The sequence below is a fragment of the Anolis carolinensis genome, chromosome 5 (genome assembly GCF_035594765.1).
Source record: "Anolis carolinensis isolate JA03-04 chromosome 5, rAnoCar3.1.pri, whole genome shotgun sequence".
Taxonomy (NCBI): domain Eukaryota; kingdom Metazoa; phylum Chordata; class Lepidosauria; order Squamata; family Dactyloidae; genus Anolis; species Anolis carolinensis.
The window spans coordinates 187,941,607-187,961,987 of NC_085845.1; the positions used below are offsets into that span (position 1 = coordinate 187,941,607).

Below are 20,381 nucleotides of genomic sequence, written 5' to 3' on the forward strand. Positions count from 1 at the left end.
TAAGTAGAGTGATGTATGGTGAGAGTTTACTCTCTCTGCCATGGGAGCTATGTTCAAAATTACAAATATATTTAGAAGACTGTAGTGGTTGGTAGTTTAGAATATTGGAAGGTATTTCATTCTGATTTCAGATAGGAGCAGGAAGCCTACACAAAAGTTTAGATGTATTGAAATTATAAAATCTCTGGGAATCTACTTTAGGCCAGCAAGTACATTCAATACAATATACAGGTAATTCTTTTCATTGGTAGTACTATTTTGACCGTCAGTCTAGTTTGTACAAGTTAATACATACAATACCATTTCTTGGTAATGCTTTTTCTTGGTAGTAATATTTCAGCTTTTTAAGACACTGAATGTCTGAATACAATTTCAACCCAAAATAAAAACCCTTCACTCCACACATAAAAAATGTGCAAGTTAGAGATTCAATGTAACTTGGTTATTTTTCTGTGTGCAGTGATTTGGCTTTGTTTTGTTTTTAGAGGGAAAAATACTGCAGTTAGATTCAGAACAGTCCAGGAACAGTTTTAGTATTTTTAGGAACAATAGCAACACTATTATCATCTTGCTAGGATGTGGAAATAGCATTTTCCTGCATGGCGTGGAATGATATGGCTAAGCATACCTTTCAAAAGATCACAAATGATTTTCAAGCCCTTGGAACAAAGCTAAAACAAAGTAATGTACATGTGGTCTTTTCATCCCTTCTCCCTGTTGTACGATGTGGCCCTGCGAGGGTCAGAAAAATAGTACAGGTCAATAACTGGCTCAGAAAATGGTGTTAGGAGGAACGTTTTGGCTTCCTCGACCATGGCCTCCTTTTTGAGGAGAAAGGCCTACTGGCAAGGGATGGGGTGCATCTCACACAAGTAGGAAAACACCTTTTTGCTCACAGACTAGCAAACTAGGTCAGCGGGGGGAGGGGGACAATAGCTTTGCGAACAGTATTTTACCCACGACCACAGGGAATCACCATAAGGCTACATGGAGGGTTGCACAAACACAACAAGGACCAATTACCAAGAACACAATAATCCCAAAAGAACAGCTCAGAGGAAGGTCCCAGGGGCTTACATGTCTTTACACTAATGCACAGAGCATGGGGAATAAACAAGACGAACTCCAACTTTTAGCACAACACCACACTTACGATGTCATAGGCATCACTGAAACATGGTGGGATGACACCCATCACTGGAATGTAGCCATTGAAGGTTATAACCATTTCACAGAAACAGAACAAAGGGGAGAGGAGAGGGAGTAGCCCTATATGTCAAAAACATTTACGTTGCAGAAGAGATGCAAGATGGCAATCCGGGAAACCAACTTGAAAGCATCTGGATAAGAATCAAGGGAACTGGGACTCAAAATGATCTCGTCATGGGTGTCTACTACAGACCTCCGAATCAGGGTGAAGAACTTGATGAAGCCTTCTGTCAGCAGCTGACCAAACAGGCACAAAGAAGAGATATAGTAGTCGTGGGTGATTTCAACTATCCTGATGTCTACTGGAAAACAAACTCGGCCAAGAGTAAAGTCCAACAAATTCCTCACTTGCCTTGCAGACAATTTTATGGTCCAGAAGGTAGAAGAGACAACAAGGGGATCGGCTACTCTTGACCTCATCCTAATAAACGTGGAGGACCAGATCAATGCAGTTGAAGTGGTTGGATCCTTAGGGGCAAGTGACCATGTGCTCCTGCAGTTTGCAATACAAAGGAAGACCGAAACGAAAAAAAGTCAAACCCGCATTCTGGACTTCAAGAGAGCCGACTTCCAAAAAATGAAGGAAATACTGAGTGGTATGCCATGGATGCCAATACTAAAAGACAAAGGAGTCAAGGATGGATAGGAGTTTTTCAAAAGTGAAATACTCAAGGCACAAATTCAAACAGTGCCAACAAAGAATAAAAACAAGACAAGTGCAAAGAAGCCAGAATGAATGTCCAAAGAACTTCTAACTGGTCTAAGACTCAAAAAAAGACATGCACAAGAAGTGGAAAAAGGGAGAAATCACCAAAGAAGAATTTAAACGAATAGCCAACTCCTGTAGGGAAAAGGTTTGCAAGGCTAAAGCGCAAAACAAGCTCAGGCTTGCCAGAGACATTAAAAACAATAAAAAGGGCTTCTTTGCTTACGTCGGTAGGAAAAGGAAGAACAAGGAGGCGATAGAGCCTCTGCGAGGAGAAGATGGGGAAATTCTGACAGGGGATAGGGAAAAGGCAGAACTATTTAATGCCTTCTTTGCCTCAGTCTTCTCACAAAAACAAAGCCAGCCTCAACCTCAGCAACATGGAGTGGATGAAGGATTGGGGGAAATCCAACCCCAAATAGGGAAAGAAGTCGTCCAGGAATACCTGGCTGCTCTAAATGAATTCAAGTCTCCAGGGCTGGATCAATTACACTCAAGAGTATTGAAGGAACTAGCGGAAGTTATTTCGGAACCACTAGCAATCATGTTTGAGAGTTCTTGGAGAACGGGAGAAGTCCCAGCAGATTGGAGGAGGGCGAATGTGGTCCCTATCTTCAAGAAGGGAAAAAAGGACGACCCAAACAATTACCGTCCGGTTAGCCTCACGTCGATACCAGGCAAGATTCTGGAAAATATCATTAAGGAAGTGATCTGCAAATACTTAGAAACAAATGTGGTCATTGCTAATAGTCAACACGGATTTACCAAAAACAAATCATGCCAGACTAATCTGATATCTTTTTTTGATCAAGTTACAAGCTGGGTAGATGCAGGGAATGCCGTGGATTTCAGTACCTGGATTTCAGTAAGGCCTTCAACAAGGTCCCCCATGACCTTCTGGCAAACAAGTTAGTCAAATGTGGGCTAGGCAAAACTACAGTTAGGTGGATCTGTAATTGGTTAAGCGAACAAACCCAAAGGGTGCTCACCAATGCGTCACCTTCATCTTGGAAAGAAGTCACAAATGGAGTGCCGCAGGGTTCCGTCCTGGGCCCGGTTCTGTTCAATATTTTTATTAACGACTTAGACGAAGGGTTAGAAGGCACGATCATCAAGTTTGCAGATGACACCAAACTGGGAGGGATAGCTAACACTCTAGAAGACAGGAGCAGAATTCAAAACGATCTTAACAGATTAGAGAGATGGGCTGAAACTAACAAAATGAAGTTCAACAGGGACAAATGCAAGATACTTCACTTCGGCAGAAAAAATAAAATGCAAAGATACAGAATGGGGGACGATGCCTGGCTCGAGAGCAGTATGTGTGAAAAAGATCTTGGAGTCCTCGTGGACAACAAGTTAAACATGAGCCTACAATGTGATGCGGTGGAGAAAAAAGCCAATGGGATTCTGGCCTGCATAAATAGGGGTATAGAATCTAGATCCAGGGAAGTCATGCTATCCCTCTATTCTGCCTTGGTCAGGCCACACCTGGAATACTGTGTCCAATTCTGGGCACCACAGTTGAAGGGAGATGTTGACAAGCTGGAAAGCGTCCAGAGGAGGGCGACTAAAATGATCAAGGGTCTGGAGAACAAACCATACGAGGAGTGGCTTAAAGAGCTGGGTATGTTTAGCCTGCAGAAGAGAAGGCTGAGAGGAGACATGATAGCCATGTACAAATATGTGAGGGGAAGTCATAGGGAGGAGGGAGCAAGCTTGTTTGCTGCTGCCCTGGAGACTAGGACGCGGAACAATGGCTTCAAACTACAGGAAAGGAGATTCCACCTGAACATCAGGAAGAACTTCCTCACAGTGAGGGCTGTTCGGCAATGGAACTCTCTGCCCTCGACTGTGGTGGAGGCTCCTTCTTTGGAGGCTTTTAAGCAGAGGCTGGATGGCCATCTGTTGGGGGTGCTTTGAATGAGATTTTCCTGCTTCTTGCAGGGGGTTGGACTGGATGGTCTGTGAGGTCTCTTCCAACTCTACGATTCTATGATTCTATGTATTCAGAATCTTGTAGTGCCCTAATGATGCTGTGTGTAAATGAGGTGCCATCAGTTGTGGACAAGTTGTAAAACAAAACAAGTTAGATAAAATCAAAGAGAGGGCCATGTTCCAAAGAATCTGTGTAAAAGTGACAGAATTACCTTATAATCACATAATCAGAGTAGAGCTGGTTTACACTTTCAAGGTTTTTTTGTTGATGTGAAAAGATGTACTAATGTCGTGATACATTCATATTGCTGGATCTAAATATATGTAGTAGTAGTAGTAGTAAAATTGCAAGCTAATAGACACCCTGGGAATCATGGGAACTATTCTGAGTTCATTGCAGATGGAGTGAGTGCAAATGCACAAATGAAAAAACAAATGAATCTAGATGATATGACTGAATGTAATCCAATTTATTCTGCATACATTTTAGAGATGAAATGTAAAGATCCTACAAAATTTTATTCAAACAGAGATATAGTAATTTTGTCATAGACAGGATATTAGGTTTGGAAATTCAGTTGAATATCTTTGATAACTAAATGGCATATCATATGGAAAATAACAATACAGTGAGCTATGAGAATGCAGCTTTCACCAACTTTTAAAAGGATTTTCACTCATTTGTGAATGACCACTAGCATATTTCTACATATTGAATACTGTACAATATTGGATAATGGGATGACTTTCTCAGCAACCTGAATTTTTTTGTAAACTTTCCCCCACCAGGAGAGCTATTTGAACACATTTTTCAGGCATGATAAGATTCCTAACATAAACCGAAACATTGGTACCATATTTGTGCCAAGAAAGAAGATGCTCTGACTTCTCAATACCACTGTGAGAGAGACAAGCACAACAGGAAAGCAAATACCTTTGTGGGAAAGACACGATATTTTAGGACTGCTATGATGTTAAATGTTGTGTCCAAGAGAGAAAATAATATCAAGCTTTTTTCTTCCTCTCTTGAACATAATGGACTGCTATGAGTTTCTTCTCATTCTTTGTGAACAGAAGAGTCAACGTATGAATGTTACAGTTTCCCACTGTTTAGTCTATTTTCAGGCTACATTATGTACTAGACTAGGTCCAAAAATGTTGTGAATGCTATTTTTGTAGTAATATTTGTGACTGCACAACTAAAAACAGTAAGGTGTTTGATAGTGATAATGTCACAGAATCGTGTGCAGGACAGGAACATTCCTGAATTAATTCATTTGTTATAGTAAAGATTTTCTTCTTTCTGATGTTTTTTATTTTCTGAAAATGAAATATCGGGTGCCAGTTGAGCATTAAAATGCGAATCTGACAAAATATGTCTATCAAGAGTTTCTGTTCGTTTATTTATACATTTGTATCCAACTCTCTCAAAATTGCTTTAGACATTTCACAATATAGAAATATAAAGAATGTTTAAAAATCCAAACTCAAATATGACTTTTAAAATGAATCAGCACAGCAGCAGAAACTCAACAAAATATCTTCCACAACAGTTATCTTTGACTGACTTCCAGGCATACCAATTGCACTTTCTATGGCCACAAATGAAAAGGTATTTCTCTCCTGAAAGCCTTAAGGCCTAAATAAAATTTTTGCATTTGTTTCTGCCCAGTATACTGATCTTGCTTTTAATTTTGCTATGAAACCTTAGGATACCTTTGTGAATTGTTGCCTGGCTTGTTGTGAGGATTAAACAGCGGAGTGGCATATAAATTCAGCAGTAACAACAACAGTTTAAAGATTTAATTTTAGCTCTTTGAGAAACACCACATTTCTTGAAGACATGATTCATATAATCTTCCCTAAATACTATATTGGTGTGGGGGGAAGTTGAGGGAGAGAAAAGACAAATTGGTATAGAATAAAAATACGTTTAACCTTTGAAAGTTAATATTTGAAAGACATTCTTTCATACAAGCCTGTCTAACCTTTGAGATATCTAAGGGACTCTTCTCTTTGTCCTCCACTCTCAGAGGCACCCTGTACTCCAGACAAGAGAAAGATAACTTTTTGGTTATTTCTTTCAGGCTGTCAGATTTCCTGCTGAGGAAATAACACCCTGACTTTATTCCTCTTGTCCTTTAAAAACCAGGTCTATGACAATTATATTGGGCTGTTGTGGAAGAAATGTTTAAGTGGCCGGGTGTTGATTCTTTTATTGATGTCTTTTTACTTCTGTTTTTAATCTGTCCTCCCCCCCCCCCCAACCAATATTAGTTTAGTTTGAATTTAAGATAAACGGCCATCTTGAATTCCATTTTTTAAGCAGACAGGATGTATAATCTAACAAATATATGATAAAGTGAAAGAAAAAAGATATCCATATATGCCATTCATTTGGGTGATGTATATAAGTTTCATTTGGGGGTGCTTTTGAAGAAGAGGCTGTACTCGCAAGGATTTATTCTCTAGTTTATCTGTGGCTTTAGTTCAAGAGGCTAATGTTTCAGAAGGATAGTGTTTCCAGAAATTGTTTATGCACTGGAGCAAAATACAAAAGGAAACATAATCTGATACCAACAACCCCCTCTGTTTTGATGCTTTTCTTTTCCATATGTCTTTGTTATCATTTTACATTCTTAATTCCCATGAAGAAAGGTAGAGGTGGCTGTCTTACATGTAAGCTGAGTTCCTTGTTTCTTTTTCTTTTGACTGTCCTTGGCTGCATGTTCTCTGTTGATGTCTTGTTCCTGGTACTTGACCATCTTGTCTGTGAAAGGAAACACTCCAGCTGGCTTGCCTGACAAGAAGAAAGGAAGGTTTGCTTGGTTTAGTCACTCCACAGAAACTCATGGTAATGTTCCAATGTTCTCTGTGTCCACCTTCAGTGTGTACGTATGTGTACCTTTCTGTGTAGTGACTGTGTAATCTGTTGGTGCATGCATTTGTCTCTTTTCTATTGCTTCTGCAGCATATCCTGTTAGTCTTCAGAATTGTAATTCGTGCTGTTCACATATGTCCCCAAGATGTTCCATTATGTCCCCAAATAATTATACTTGGTGTCTTACATGTAACCACTTGCTAAAATACTGGGCTTAGTATAATTTTGGCTATTTCTTCTACACCAAACAGGTGACAACTGTTAAGAGTATAATATAAATGTATTTTGTGTTATTGAAAGGGAATATAATAGTCAACCTCAATAATTAGTAGCTTGTGCACAGTGGGATTGATTGGGTGGAGGGTAAGATAAATAGGTTTTTTGAGAAAACAATTCATTAGGATTTTCAAAAATTATGACAGAAAGAAAAGTTACCAACTACTTTTCTCGCTGTTATGCTGGAAACATTGGTGAATCCATTCCTAATGAATTATATTAAGATACATCATAGTCAGTGACACATTTGATATCTTTTAAATCCTTAATAGAACATGCTGTGAAATCTCTTGAAGTTCTGCAAAATTTTGTAGTCTGTGGAGCTGCCAAATCACCTGTCAAAACTCATTGTATTACCTTTCAGTAGGCATTTCATCATGTTTAGATCATTTTGTGTACCATATTCTGACAACAGCATTGTGAAACGTAATTGATGAACCTAAAATTGCAGTACTGTTGATTTAGTTTTAAGATAGTTCATTGAAGAACAATGCATTCTATTTAGCCAATACTCTGCAGTACAGTGATGTAGCCATGATCAGCCTTTATATTCCTAACTCAAGGAACTGGAAGCAATTATTGCTGAATGATTTGGAAGCTATCCATGGTGACAACAAGCTAGTTCTGAATTTGCAGCCTTCTCAAACAAAGTGATGCACTTAACCACATACCTGTAATTAGGATGAGACTGAATGATTATCAGGTGGGGTTGAAAACGAAACCACTCTTGCTATAGTACAAATTGGACTTAATGACCTATACACTCTTGGGAGGTATTCTCAGGGAATTACTGTTGTATTTGCTTTCACATAAAATTGTATTGTTGGCATTCATAAAATGGGTACCCAATACGTGATGCAGTCATATAAGAGGACTTGTAAACTTGCTTTTTACTAGTTTTTAGATCCTTTTCTACAGTCTAGCATCTTTGTTGCTGGGGAACAAAAGTCCAATTTAGCCACCTGAACTTTTTTTTTGGCATTTACATTTACCTCTCTCTTGTCACTGTGTTTGCCCAAATTTTTTGTACAACAGAATTGCAACCTGTCTGACTGAGAATATTAATGAAAAGGATTTTGGGCTCCTTCAATGACAGCATAACATTTTCATTAGACTCTTAACTATTGCCATCACTACCAACAAACATACTGTATTTGCTAAACATTTATCACAACAACTTTAAATTGGCCTGAGGTTTTTAGATTAATCTGCGTAATAACAATAATAACCAAATGTGGTTGGTTTATAATCCAAGTGCCTCACAGAGTTTTTATAGAATTCTTGTCAGCATTTAACTTTTAACACAGTCCATACTGAACTGAACCACATCTCCCAGAATTCCTCCAGCCAGCATGGCTATGATATCTAAGGGATTCTGGAAGTTAAATGCAAGAAATCCTTTCCAAGGTCTTGCTATACCTTTGTTCATATGGGGAAAAAATTATGGAGCTGTGTCATAGATATTTTTTGGAGACTTGGGTTGATTGTGAGCCTTTAGTGCTTGGAGCGGGGCCCTTAAGCCTCTAGTCATCTATTCTTACTATATGTCTGTATTATTTTTCAAAAAGTAGACTTTCTAATTGTTTAAAAAAGCAACAAGTCATGCAGAAAATATATGTGTTAAGCATCACAAACTTCTGATAACTTAATTATTCTGGGAGATGAGCTAAAATAATGAAGTGTAACAATGCCTTGATATGGAAGAATTTGCTGATTTAGCATTACTTTCTTTTATAATCTTTATTATATTATATATATACTGTACTTTATTATTATTAAAATCTTCATTATATATCAGTTTTACTGCAGATGTCTTCTGAATTTTGTAAATATGATTTAACTAACTTGAAGTATATATACAGTATCCTTTAGTTCAGGATAGGCAGCTGTGATAGGCTAGGAAGATACATTGTCTCCCTAGGATACCTTAGGGCAGGCATGGCCAAACACCTCCAGGTGTTTTGGACTTCAACTCCCACAATTCCTAACAGCCTGTAGTTAGGAATTGTGGGAGCTGAAGTCCAAAACACCTGGAGGGCTGAAATTTGCTCATGCCTGCCTTAGGGGCATCACCTCTGCAATGAACCAGCACACACACAACTCCATTGGAAATAACAATTTTGCTCCAAATATGCTTCTACACTCCATAGGCTGGGTGGAGGCGCTTTTGCCATGTTTCTTGGAAGAGTGGGACTCAGGGAAGTTTTTCAAAAAAGGAATGTCCAGAAAATATTTCCAATTTTTAAAAAGGCCTTATTTGGGCCAACATGTGACAAAAATGCCTCAAATACCTACTATAGAGTATTTGGGAGCAAAAGGTGTTTTTGAAAAACAATTTCTGGGAGTGGGGATGTTTTGACTTCTGGGGTGACAAATGTGGTCTTGGGGGCTATATGCAGTCCTCTGACCACACTTTGCCCACTTTTGCTATAGTTCTTCTTCATTATGATATTGTTTCTGATTCTGTTCATAGTAAGTAATATAGAGCATGGCAATGCATTTGTCAGCACACTGTGAGTCATTCATAGTTGTTGAATTCTTTAACAAGCCCTTTTCGAATTCCATCATGCATTTTTCCCTTAAATTATTAGTCAAAGAGAGGTTAGCATGCAAGGTAATGTTAATAACTCTAACCCATGAATAAATTGATACAGCAACAGGTCTCTGAAGTTCATTAGAGTTCACCTTAGAAGCCTTCATTCCAGTTATACCATCTGAACTGGAGGCATGCCCCCAGTAAAGATTGCAAGCAAGAGGTATCGTTTATTTAACTGTCCTGATCCCATACCATTTGAAGATATATAGATACAGATATATATATATATATATATATATATATATATAGAGAGAGAGAGAGAGAGAGAGAGAGAGAGAGAGAGAGAGAGAGAGAGAGAGAGAGAGAAAGAGAGATCGTGGTCAATAAAAATAAGCTGCTGTTATTGTAGTCCGTGTTCTAAAACTGAGAGCAGGGATGTGCCAAAGGAGTTCCCTTGAGGTCCCATTTGCTTGGTCATCCTCCTCCTCCATAAGTAACTTGTGCCTTTTTGCTAAGCCTCCACCATCAGAAGCCCCTAATTTATTAATGTATATAAATTACTGACAATATACTTTTTTCTTTCCTCTAATCCTTGCAGTGAGCATGCCTACCAGTGAGACAGAATCTGTGAACACAGATAATGTAGCTGGAGGTGATATTGAAGGAGAAAACTGTGGTGCACGGCTGGCGTAAGTTCAACCACATTCACTCTATTTTCTAGTTCTGTGATTGTATAAATGTTATTAGTATCAACTCAACTCTTATTTCAGAGTGAGCTTTGTCAGAAATATCTTTTCTTTCACAGCATCACAGTGCCTCACAGAACATTACGAATACATGAGCAAATTACCTCTGTTTCTCTCCGCCCAGCTTACCATTTGACTCTCATTGTCCATATTTATTTTATATATATATAGACTGTGTGGATCATAATAAATTGTGGCAAGTTCTTGGTTGTATGGGGATACTAAGTCACCTTGTCTGTCTCCTGAGTAATCTATGTAACGATCAAGTAAGAACAGCAACAGTAAGAACAGACCACGGAACAACAGACTTCAAGATTGGGAAAGGAGTACGGCAGGGTTGTATACCGTCACCCTACCTATTCAACTTGTGCGCAGAACACATCATGTGATGTGCGGGGCTTGATGAATCCAAGGCTGGAGTTAAAATTGTTGGAAGAAACATTAACAACCTTAGATATGCAGATGATACCACTTTGATGGCTGAAAGTGAGGAGGAGCTGAGGAGCCTTATAACCATGATGTAAGGAAAAAAGCGCAAAAGCTGGGTTGCAGTTAAACATAAAAAAACCAAGATTATGGCAACCAGACTGATTGATAACTGGCAAATATAGGGAGAAAACATGGAGGCAGTGATAGACTTTGTGTTTCTAGGCACAAAGATGACTGCAGACACGGACTGCAGTCAGGAAATCCGAAGACTTTTACTTCTTGGGAAGAGAGCAATGACCAATCTTGATAAAATAATGAAAAGTAGAGACATCACACTACCAGTGAAGGTCCACATAGTTAAAGCAATGTTGAGGACTCCACTTTGGAGCCCCATTTCTTAAGGTTAGCTCTGCATCTCATGGTGCCAGAGCGCAGTCTGTTCAGCCCCTTCCAAGTTCCCCAGTCTTCTGTGTGCCCAGGGGGAGTCTCTCATCTGGTGTCAGCCACTGATTAAGGTTCCGGGTTTTAGCCTGCCACTTTTGGACTCTCGCTTGCTGAGGTGTTCCTGCAAGTATCTCTGTAGATCTTAGAAAGCTATTTCTTGATTTAAGGCATTGGCGTGCTGGCTGATATCCAAGCAGGGGATGGGCCAGAGATGTCAATGCCTTGGTCCTTTCATTGTTGGCTGCTACTTCCCGGCAGATGTCAGGTGGTGCAATGCCAGATAAACAGTATAATTTCTCCAGCGATGTAGGATGTAGACATTCTGTGATAACACAGCATGTCTCATTAAGAGCAACATCCACTGTTTTAACAAGGTGAGATGTATTCCACACTGGGCATGCGTATTCAGCAGCAGAGTAGCAAAGCGCAAGGGCAGATGTCTTTACTGTCAGATTGTGATCCCCAGGTTGCGCCAGTCAGCTTTTGTACAATGTTATTTCTAGCACCCACTTTTTGCTTGGTAGTAAAGCAGTGCTTCTTGTAAGTCAGAGCGTGGTCCAGGATAACTCCCAAATATTTTGGTGTGCTACAATGCTCCAGTGGGATTCCTTCCCAGGTAATCCTCAGAGCTCGAGATGCTTGTCTGTTCTTAAGGTGGAAAGCACACGTCTGTGTTTTAGATGGATTAGGGATCAGCTGGTTTTCCCTGTAATAGGCAGTAAGAGCACCTAAAGCTTCGGAGAGCTTCTGTTCAGCCATTTCAAAGCTCCCTGCTTGGGCGGTTATGGCACGATCATCAGCATAGATGAAACTCTCTGTCCCTTCTGGCAGTGGCTGGTCATTTGTGTAAATGTTAAACATTGATGGAGCAAGCACGCTCCCCTGAGGGAGGCCGTTCTTCTGTTTTCTCCATCTGCTTCTTTGACCCTGGAATTCAACAAAAAAAAGCTCCTGTTTTGTAGCAGATTTCCTATGAAGTGAGTGAGGTGGTAGTCCTTTGAGATATTATAAGTTTTTCTCAGGAGACGGTGATGGTTTACAGTGTCAAACCCATCTTCTATGTGCTGAGTCAGATTCAACACTTGTGATGTGGAGCTTTTGCCTTTCCTGAAGCCAGCTTGCTCCGGAATCAAACATGGGTCTATTTTTCCATAATTCTATTCAAAATAAGCCTGAATGAATAAACAACATTTTTAATTTTTAAATTATGAAAAACCTTATACTGTGGCACCTAGAAATGTTTTGTAAGACAATAATTTTGGCATGTGTCCTTCATATGTATGGGGATAATTATTTACAATTGCTGTTTTTCCTTTAGTTTTTGCACTACATTTTTGACATTGAATTCAAGGTTTCATCTGTGGCAGAGATATGTTTTCATCATACTTTTTAAACTATTCCTATGGGAAAGCTCAGATACCTTCTGAAAACGTAGTCTGAATCAGTGTTGTATGAACTCTATATGGCTTTTTGCAAAGACAACCAACTTCTTGTTTGTGGAAAAGATATCTGGTGTATTTGTTTCTGTATTTATTTTATTATTTATATAGTATTAATATTCATATATTCCCACCAGCCCATTTTAAAAGCCACAATAACATTAAAAGAAATTAGAAAACCATAGAAGAAAAACTACTGTATGAAAGCGTTGAAATCCATCACAGTAAAAACCACTGTAGAAGTGAAGTGCAAGAGATGTGTCTTAATGTTTTTTCTGAATCCTGAGAGAGTGAAGGCCCTTTAGGAGTTTAATTCATAGTTTATTCTCATTGGAGCAACAGAGAAAACCCATGTGCCTGACAAACATGCTTGTATAGGCAACAGATTTCTCAGGAGCACAAGAGACAGTCTATCTCTTTGAAATCCAGACAGACACAATATCATCAGCAGGTACAGCAGCATGAAGAAGTCAAACCACCTTCCAAGGAATATCATTGAGAGTTTTTTTCCTGTTTTTGACACATTCTGAATAGAGATCTTAATATATAGAAACTTCTTGCTTCCTAGAGAGGCCTAACAGTGGCTTTTTCTAGCAGCCTGGTCCCACTGGGCTGTCACTTGAATTTGGGACACAAGAGAGTTCTTTTCCCTTTGAGAGATCCTTAAAACAATTTTCCTCCTACGAGGAAGAAAGTTTCAATTAAGTTTATGCATAGCTTCAGCCTCATGGATTCTAGATTATAGGAGCCGATTCTGTAGAATTTCTGATTCAAAAAGGGAGAAAATCTTCTCTATGGAATTGCAAGCATTGAGGCAAATGCTTTAAAGCAATGTTAATATGAGTCATTCTTATTTGTCTATTGTTCTTTTAATACTATTTATCAAAAGAAAAAGCTGGCACAGTTCTATCCTGGATGAAAATTAGTATGAAGACCAGAGATTCTAGGAGTAGAGCCTTCACCATAAAACAAAACTAGTGGTGGTTGGATTTTCATGGAAAAACCGTTAACATTTTCCAAACTAGAAGCATAGTGTCACTTCAGATTGCTGTATATAAAAAATAACTGCTCAGCTGCACAGCAAACATACTTTGTTAATTATTAGGACAGAATAAATATTGATTTCCCCCCCCCCCCCAAAAAAAAAAAAAAAGAAAGAAAGAAAGAAAGAAAGAAAGAAAGAAAGAAAGAAAGAAAGAAAGAAAGAAAGAAAGAAAGAAAGAAAGAAAGAAATTTCAGCTATGGGAAAAAGCCAGTGACAATTATACATACTTGGCCATGTTTCATGGAAGATGCATTTTGGATGTGTGTGAATGTTGGTCTGCTTCTTGAATCAGTTTTGAAATGCCAGCTAGTTACATGAAGCTGTCATCATCCAAAGGCAGACAAAGATAGTAACCCCATGCAAGCTAGTTGTTCTACATGGCCAGTTAGCTGGACATAAGCAGGAACCATACTTGTGAAGGATTTATAAGCAGTTTTCTAGTGGTTATTGTTAAAAGTTCACAATGCTGAATCTATACAAGTCAGGAAGAACCTTCACTACTTTTTGGGTACACTTTTTGAAACCATGTGACATTTTAAAGAATTTCGACAGTAAGTTGTCGTGATGGGGAATAAGACATTCATCTGATCTCCACCATGATGATTTACTGTAGGAATTCTAAAATCTGATCCCCACCATCACATCTACATTTTCCTTTGGTTACAAACCCAGAGTAAAGTTCTCAACCATTATATTACACTAGATTTTAGCAATGTATGATCCAACGACTAATTACACCACATTAAATTACGTTATTTTCTGCTATTCTATAGCAACTATATGTATACCCTATATGAGATAACCAGCACTTACACAGATCCTCTCACTGTGTGAATCCCAATCTCTCTCTCTTCCACCACCTTTCCCACCCATGATTTTCATTTTGTATTGTTTTTTTAAAAAAGTTAATGAATTGAAGTAATGTCTTCTCTCTTGCAGGCACCGGATATCGAAATCTAAGTTTAGGTAAGCATGATAAATTTAGAATAATAGAGTTGGAAAAGACCACATAGGTTATCTAGCCTTACCTACTACCATGCAGGATAAGCACAATCAAAGCATCCCCAACAGATGGTCATCCAGCCTCTGTTAAAAGCTTCCAAGGTAGGAGCTTCCATCACACTACGAAGCAGAGAGCTCCACTGCTGAACAGCTCTTACAGTCAGGAAGTTTTTCCTCATGTTCAGGTGGAATCTCCTTTCCTGTAATTTGAACCCGTTGTTCTGAGTTCTAGTTTCCAGGGAACAGAAACTTCCTCTTCCTTATGACATCCTTTCACATATTTATTAATGACTATCATGTCTTCATTCCTTTAAAAGATTTTAACTTGTTTTAATGATTTAATCCAAAATACAAACATCCCATCCATAGTATTCGTGTTGTAATTTCCAATTGTTGCAATTGGAAAATGCTTATTATTTATTTACATAAAAACAAAAAGCCTGAAACAATTTGAGCCCTCAAATGAAGGCTCAAGTCTCTTAGATCTGAAGGTGTTTTCTGGTATGACCAGGGCCAACACATTCTAAAATGACAAGACACATTAAAATGACTAGAACATAGATATGTTTTAGATGCTTCAATTACACCCTATTCCCTTGGGCTTTTTTACTGAACATTTCTGGTGATGGTCCCTTTTGTAAATGTGTGAGATAGGTAGGTATAATAGGTGTACTCTCACCTTAAGATATAACTTTGTCAGTATAAGGATTGCAAAACCAAACATATTATTTTACTGTTTTCTGTGCTTTGTGCTTCTCAGTGGACAAAGATTGAGAGAAACATGAATATCCAAAACAGATTTGCATCTCACTTGGCACACAAATCATACCAAAAATAGAAGAAGAATAAAAACACATCCCAAACCCATTAGCTTTATTATCTAGGAATAAATGTTTCTTGGAAACTGGTTGCTAAGCAAGCTACATTCTGAAGAGTTGGAAATGTGTAATTACCTTTAAATACTCTGTGTGGTTACTAATTACCCCCAGTAATTACTGTGACACTTGTGAGGGGCTGTATGTTCCAGGAAAGCACATCTTCATTTCCCCTCAATCTCAATAAATACTACATGTAGCTCAGAGTTCAAGAAAGAAAACTCCTAACATTCCCACTATAGTTGCCGAAAATATTTTTGAAGTCCAGTGATTTATATGAGCAGTCCTTGGACCTCAAATATTTGACCACAATTGAGATGTAGGCTCTTCATCTTTAAATTCTGATTTAGTACAATCAATATATATATAAATGTTCTATCCACTTATAGGACCAAGTTAACAACAAAACCACTGGACCAAATGCCCCCAAATTTGGCCACAATACACCAACACATCCAAGGTATGTCCTTCACTCAAAAAATCCCCCCCCCCAAAAAATCGGATTGGTCTATATCTATGTTTCACTTTCCCCCCTCCCTTTTCGGCCCAAATGGTACACTCCTGTCTTTTCCCTTTACTCTCCGAACTTTCCCTGAGGGGGGCAACTGTGTTTACAACTGATGGGGGAGCCCAGCACATGGAGAAGAGCAGGTAGAGAGAGCCAGCTACCAGGGCTGTTCTTCTTGGAGGGGCTTCTCTCCCTCCTCGCACACACAAGAACACATAGATTTCCAATTAGAAAGAGGGGAAGGATGAGGAAGAGCTGTTCTCCCCTGGCTGCCAGTCAGAAGTGTAGGCCCCAGCCCCTTAGGCCCCACCCCCTTTGTGTCATAGCAACCCCCCTCAGCCACAATGGCGCCCGGGGGACAGGCAGGGTTCACTTAGGCTTCTTCCACACAGCCTATAAAATACAGATTATCTGATTTAAAATGGATTATATGGCAGTGTAGACTCAAGGTCCTTCCACACAGCTATATAACCCATAATGCCAAAGCTGATAATCTAGAGTATCTGCTTTGGATTATCTTGAGTCCACACTGCCATATAATACAGTTCAGTGTGGATTTTATACAGCTGTGTAGAAGGGTCCTCATATAATCCAGTTCTAAGCAGATAATATAAGATTATAAATATAATATATAATTACTGTGGTATAATAATACAGGACAATATAATTTCTAAAATCTCTAAGCTACACTGAATTAAAGTGTAGCTTCTTTCGTTTCTCTTTACATTTAGATAAATGTGAAGACACTTGTATAGGAAGTGTATCCAGTTCCACCAACTTAAAATAAATTGTTGGGGTCACAAGTCACATCTGAGAGTTTTGGACTATGCAGCAATCATAATAATAAACTCAATCCCATGTTACCACTAAGGTCTTTCCTATTCTTGCTCTTTGTTCAGCCGCTACTGGCGCAGATGGAATCGGTTCTGCAGACGGAAATGTCGAGCTGCTGTCAAATCCAGTGTGTTCTACTGGCTTGTGATCTTCCTTGTTTTTCTCAATACTCTCACCATTGCCTCTGAACATTACAACCAACCAGACTGGCTCACTGAAGTCCAAGGTAAGATAAGGCAAAAGGTTCTATTTCCTTTTGTTTACTTTTATTGCCAAGTGGGGGCAGACATTTGTAATTCATTACTGTTATTTTTGTAAACTCAGGATATAAAAAGTTAAATCATTTGAGAGCATATATACTACAAATATAGTATACCGAAAGGTCCCAGGTTCAAACCCCAGGAGCGGCGGGAGCGGCCGCTGTTAACTCCAGCTCCTGCCAACCTAGTAGTTCGAAAACATGCAAATGTGAGTAGATCAATAGGTACCGCTCCAGCGGGAAGGTAACGGCGCTCCATGCAGTCATGCCGGCCACATGACCTTGGAGGTGTCTATGGACAACGCCGGCTCTTCGGCTTAGAAATGGAGATGAGCACCAACCCAGAGAGTCAGATATGACGACTTAATGTCAGGGGAAGCCTTTACCCTTATACTGCAAATAATGAATTACAGAATTAGAAATACTTTTTATGTCTTTTTATAGGGAATTCACTTAGATCAGTTCCTTATACATTTCTTTCAGTTGTTAAAAGAGAGGATACCATGCAATCTCAGAGCACCCAGTATGTTCTCTTTAATCCTGTATAGTCTGCTAGTATGGGAATGGCAAATATGAATATATACTGAGTTCTCAATATTGTCATTTCCATTTTCCAATGGTTTAGAGGGTTACGTTATGAGCAGCTTTGGTTTTTGTTTATTGGTTTCTTAGAATCTATAATTGGAAGGGGCCTCATGGGCCATCGAGTCAATGCTCTCTCTCGATTATAGTAAGTGTAGACTACCATTATGCATGTGTGGTTTCAGCTAACCAGGTATGATGTTATTCCTTCATATATCAATCACGGCTAGAGAAATTATTTTCCACAACCTAGTATATTAACAATATTGATAAGAAATGCATCTGGCAGAGTGGCACATTCCTATGTTTTAGATATCAGGAAATTAGACATTGATCTAAGAGATAAAACAGAGCCCTCCAGGTAAGCACTCACCTGGCTAGAAAGCAGCATGTGCCTCTTAATCGAACCAACTCTCCTTGAATCAGGACTGACTTATTATAAATACTCGTATATAAGCTGAGAGCAGGTTTGAGAGATAAAATTATGGATTTTGCTATTACCCATGGATCAGTTAAGGATCATTTTGGAGAAAGCCCCAGTGCTTGATCTATTCTCTCAGAAGTGGCACCACAGTGGAGACAGAAAAAGGAGTCAATGCTCTCTCCTCTCTCCTCTGGGAACATGATGGTACCTTTTTTAATGAGTAAAGGTATAATATTTATTTACACTGATCTATGGATAAGAACCCTTTTTAGGGTTGATTTTTAATATCATTAGACTTGTACATGAATATATACAGTACTTTAAAAACAGCATGAAAAGTGATATAAATGGTTTCAGGTGGAAAATTAGCACACAATTATACTGGTACTGCTATCATCGATCACACAACATTGTGAGTATGAGGTATTCTTCTTTACCCTGAAATGTCCCCCCTGCCCACCTCCATGATCAGAAAATAAAAGGGATGAGTTAAAGAGCAGCTGTGAGCTATGCATTTCTCCTAATCTAGAATACACAGGGTTTCAGTAGTCAAGAAGACTACTGAATGGGAGCCATATAAAGGCTCTGAACTACCATTTCACATTTACTTGTGTGCCAAAGAACCCCGCAAAAGTGTTGAAGACTGCAATATAACCTAATTCAATATCTATTTATTTAATATTCTTAATATTGTTCCTACAGTCTTTCTGTTGCAATAGTATTTCAGTGCCATTATAATAATCATTATTTTTTTCTTTAACTTTATGAGACACTGCCAATAAGGTACTGCTGGCTCTTTTCACGGCTGAGATGCTACTAAAGATGTACAGCCTGGGTCTTCAGGCATACTTTGTGTCACTCTTCAACCGCTTTGACTGTTTCATTGTCTGTGGTGGTATCCTGGAGACCATATTGGTGGAAACAAAGATCATGTCACCCCTGGGTATCTCGGTGCTGAGATGTGTACGACTACTGAGGATCTTTAAAATCACAAGGTATTATTTTCTTCATTCTTCTGCTTACGGGAGTTAACTGAGGTGAGAAAGATAGTTTACTTGTTCTTATGTAGGAATCTTCCTGTAGCAGATAATGCTTTTTCACATCCTTTTACACAAATAATCCCTTATTTGATGTTTTTTCTTCTTACTACAAAATTAAGTAGATGACAGGAACAATTATTTGTTTATTTGAATTATATATTTAATAACAACAACAACAACAACTTTATTTATACCCCACCCAGGCCATAAAGGTCTATTGTATTTTTTTATGATTTCATTTTGCTTCATTAGAATAGTTTTGCTCTGAAGACTTCAATTGCAAAAACAAGAGAGAGCTCTATAATGCCTTAGGAACTATAAATATATTATATCATCAGTATTAATTGACTAGAGTTGCATCAGATGCATGGAGGGGTTTTTTTTCTTAGTCAGAAAATGTGACTCTAGAGGCCATGAAATGTTGAATGTATAGTATGTAAAAATTCGGTTGAAATTTGAATAAGCATAAGGACTATTGCAGTAGCAGTATTTGGTGATCACACAAGGTATTACCTCGTATTATGCACCATCACACTGTCCTACCCCAGTGCTGAAATTAACTAGCCTGCAAAGCAGTCCTATACAGATATTCTGAGTTCTATGCGATTTACTGCTAGGAAAGTATAACAAGATTGGAAAGTACATTTTCTTGACCTTCCTTCCTCTTGGCACATTTCTCCCTTTCATCCTCTATTTGTGCCTCCTCAAAACCCATAGTACTGTTCGTTTATTTATTTATTTACAACATTTCTATCCTGTCTTTCTCACCCGAGGGGACTCAAGATGGCTTACAAAAAGTGGCAAAATTCAATAAAATCAAACAAACACATTTAAATCAATTAACAATACTTAATAAAAACATTATACAAAGCTTAAAAACAAATAAATACTTAAGTCAATTTGTCCAGAAACCTTTCATGTAAACCTTAGTTAGGATATGTCGAATCATAGTGCTTATTCATTAAATGCTTGCGCACATAGCCATGTCTTTACGTTTTTCCTAAAGCCCAGAAGAGTCGGGGCCTGACGAATGTTGCTAGGGAGGGTGTTCCACAGCCAAGGAGCCTCTGAGAAGGCCCTGTCCCTTGTTCCCACCAGCCGCGCTTGCGAGGCAGGTGGGACCGAGAGCTGGGCCTCCCCAGATGATCTTAGGATTCTTGATTAGTAACAGCAGACCTCCAGTTAGAACGCTCAAAGGCCAGGACTTC

The 20,381-nt window shown here is 38.8% G+C and overlaps 1 protein-coding gene across 23 annotated transcripts in view; it reads left to right on the forward strand.

Annotated features, from left to right (window-relative positions):
• The window catches only part of cacna1c (calcium voltage-gated channel subunit alpha1 C), a 650,264-nt gene that overhangs the window by 475,796 nt on the left and 154,087 nt on the right, over positions 1-20,381 (forward strand). For 16 of the 23 annotated variants that reach the window (XM_062981179.1, XM_062981177.1, XM_062981163.1 and 13 more), the window contains exons 10-14: positions 6,633-6,707; positions 10,145-10,235; positions 14,589-14,615; positions 16,934-17,094; positions 18,903-19,128. In XM_062981179.1, coding sequence (XP_062837249.1) covers positions 6,633-6,707; positions 10,145-10,235; positions 14,589-14,615; positions 16,934-17,094; positions 18,903-19,128 — 580 coding nt within the window. The remainder of the gene's footprint in view (positions 1-6,632; positions 6,708-10,144; positions 10,236-14,588; positions 14,616-16,933; positions 17,095-18,902; positions 19,129-20,381) is intronic. The other 7 variants (XM_062981184.1, XM_062981168.1, XM_062981183.1 and 4 more) reach the window with 1 other exon arrangement.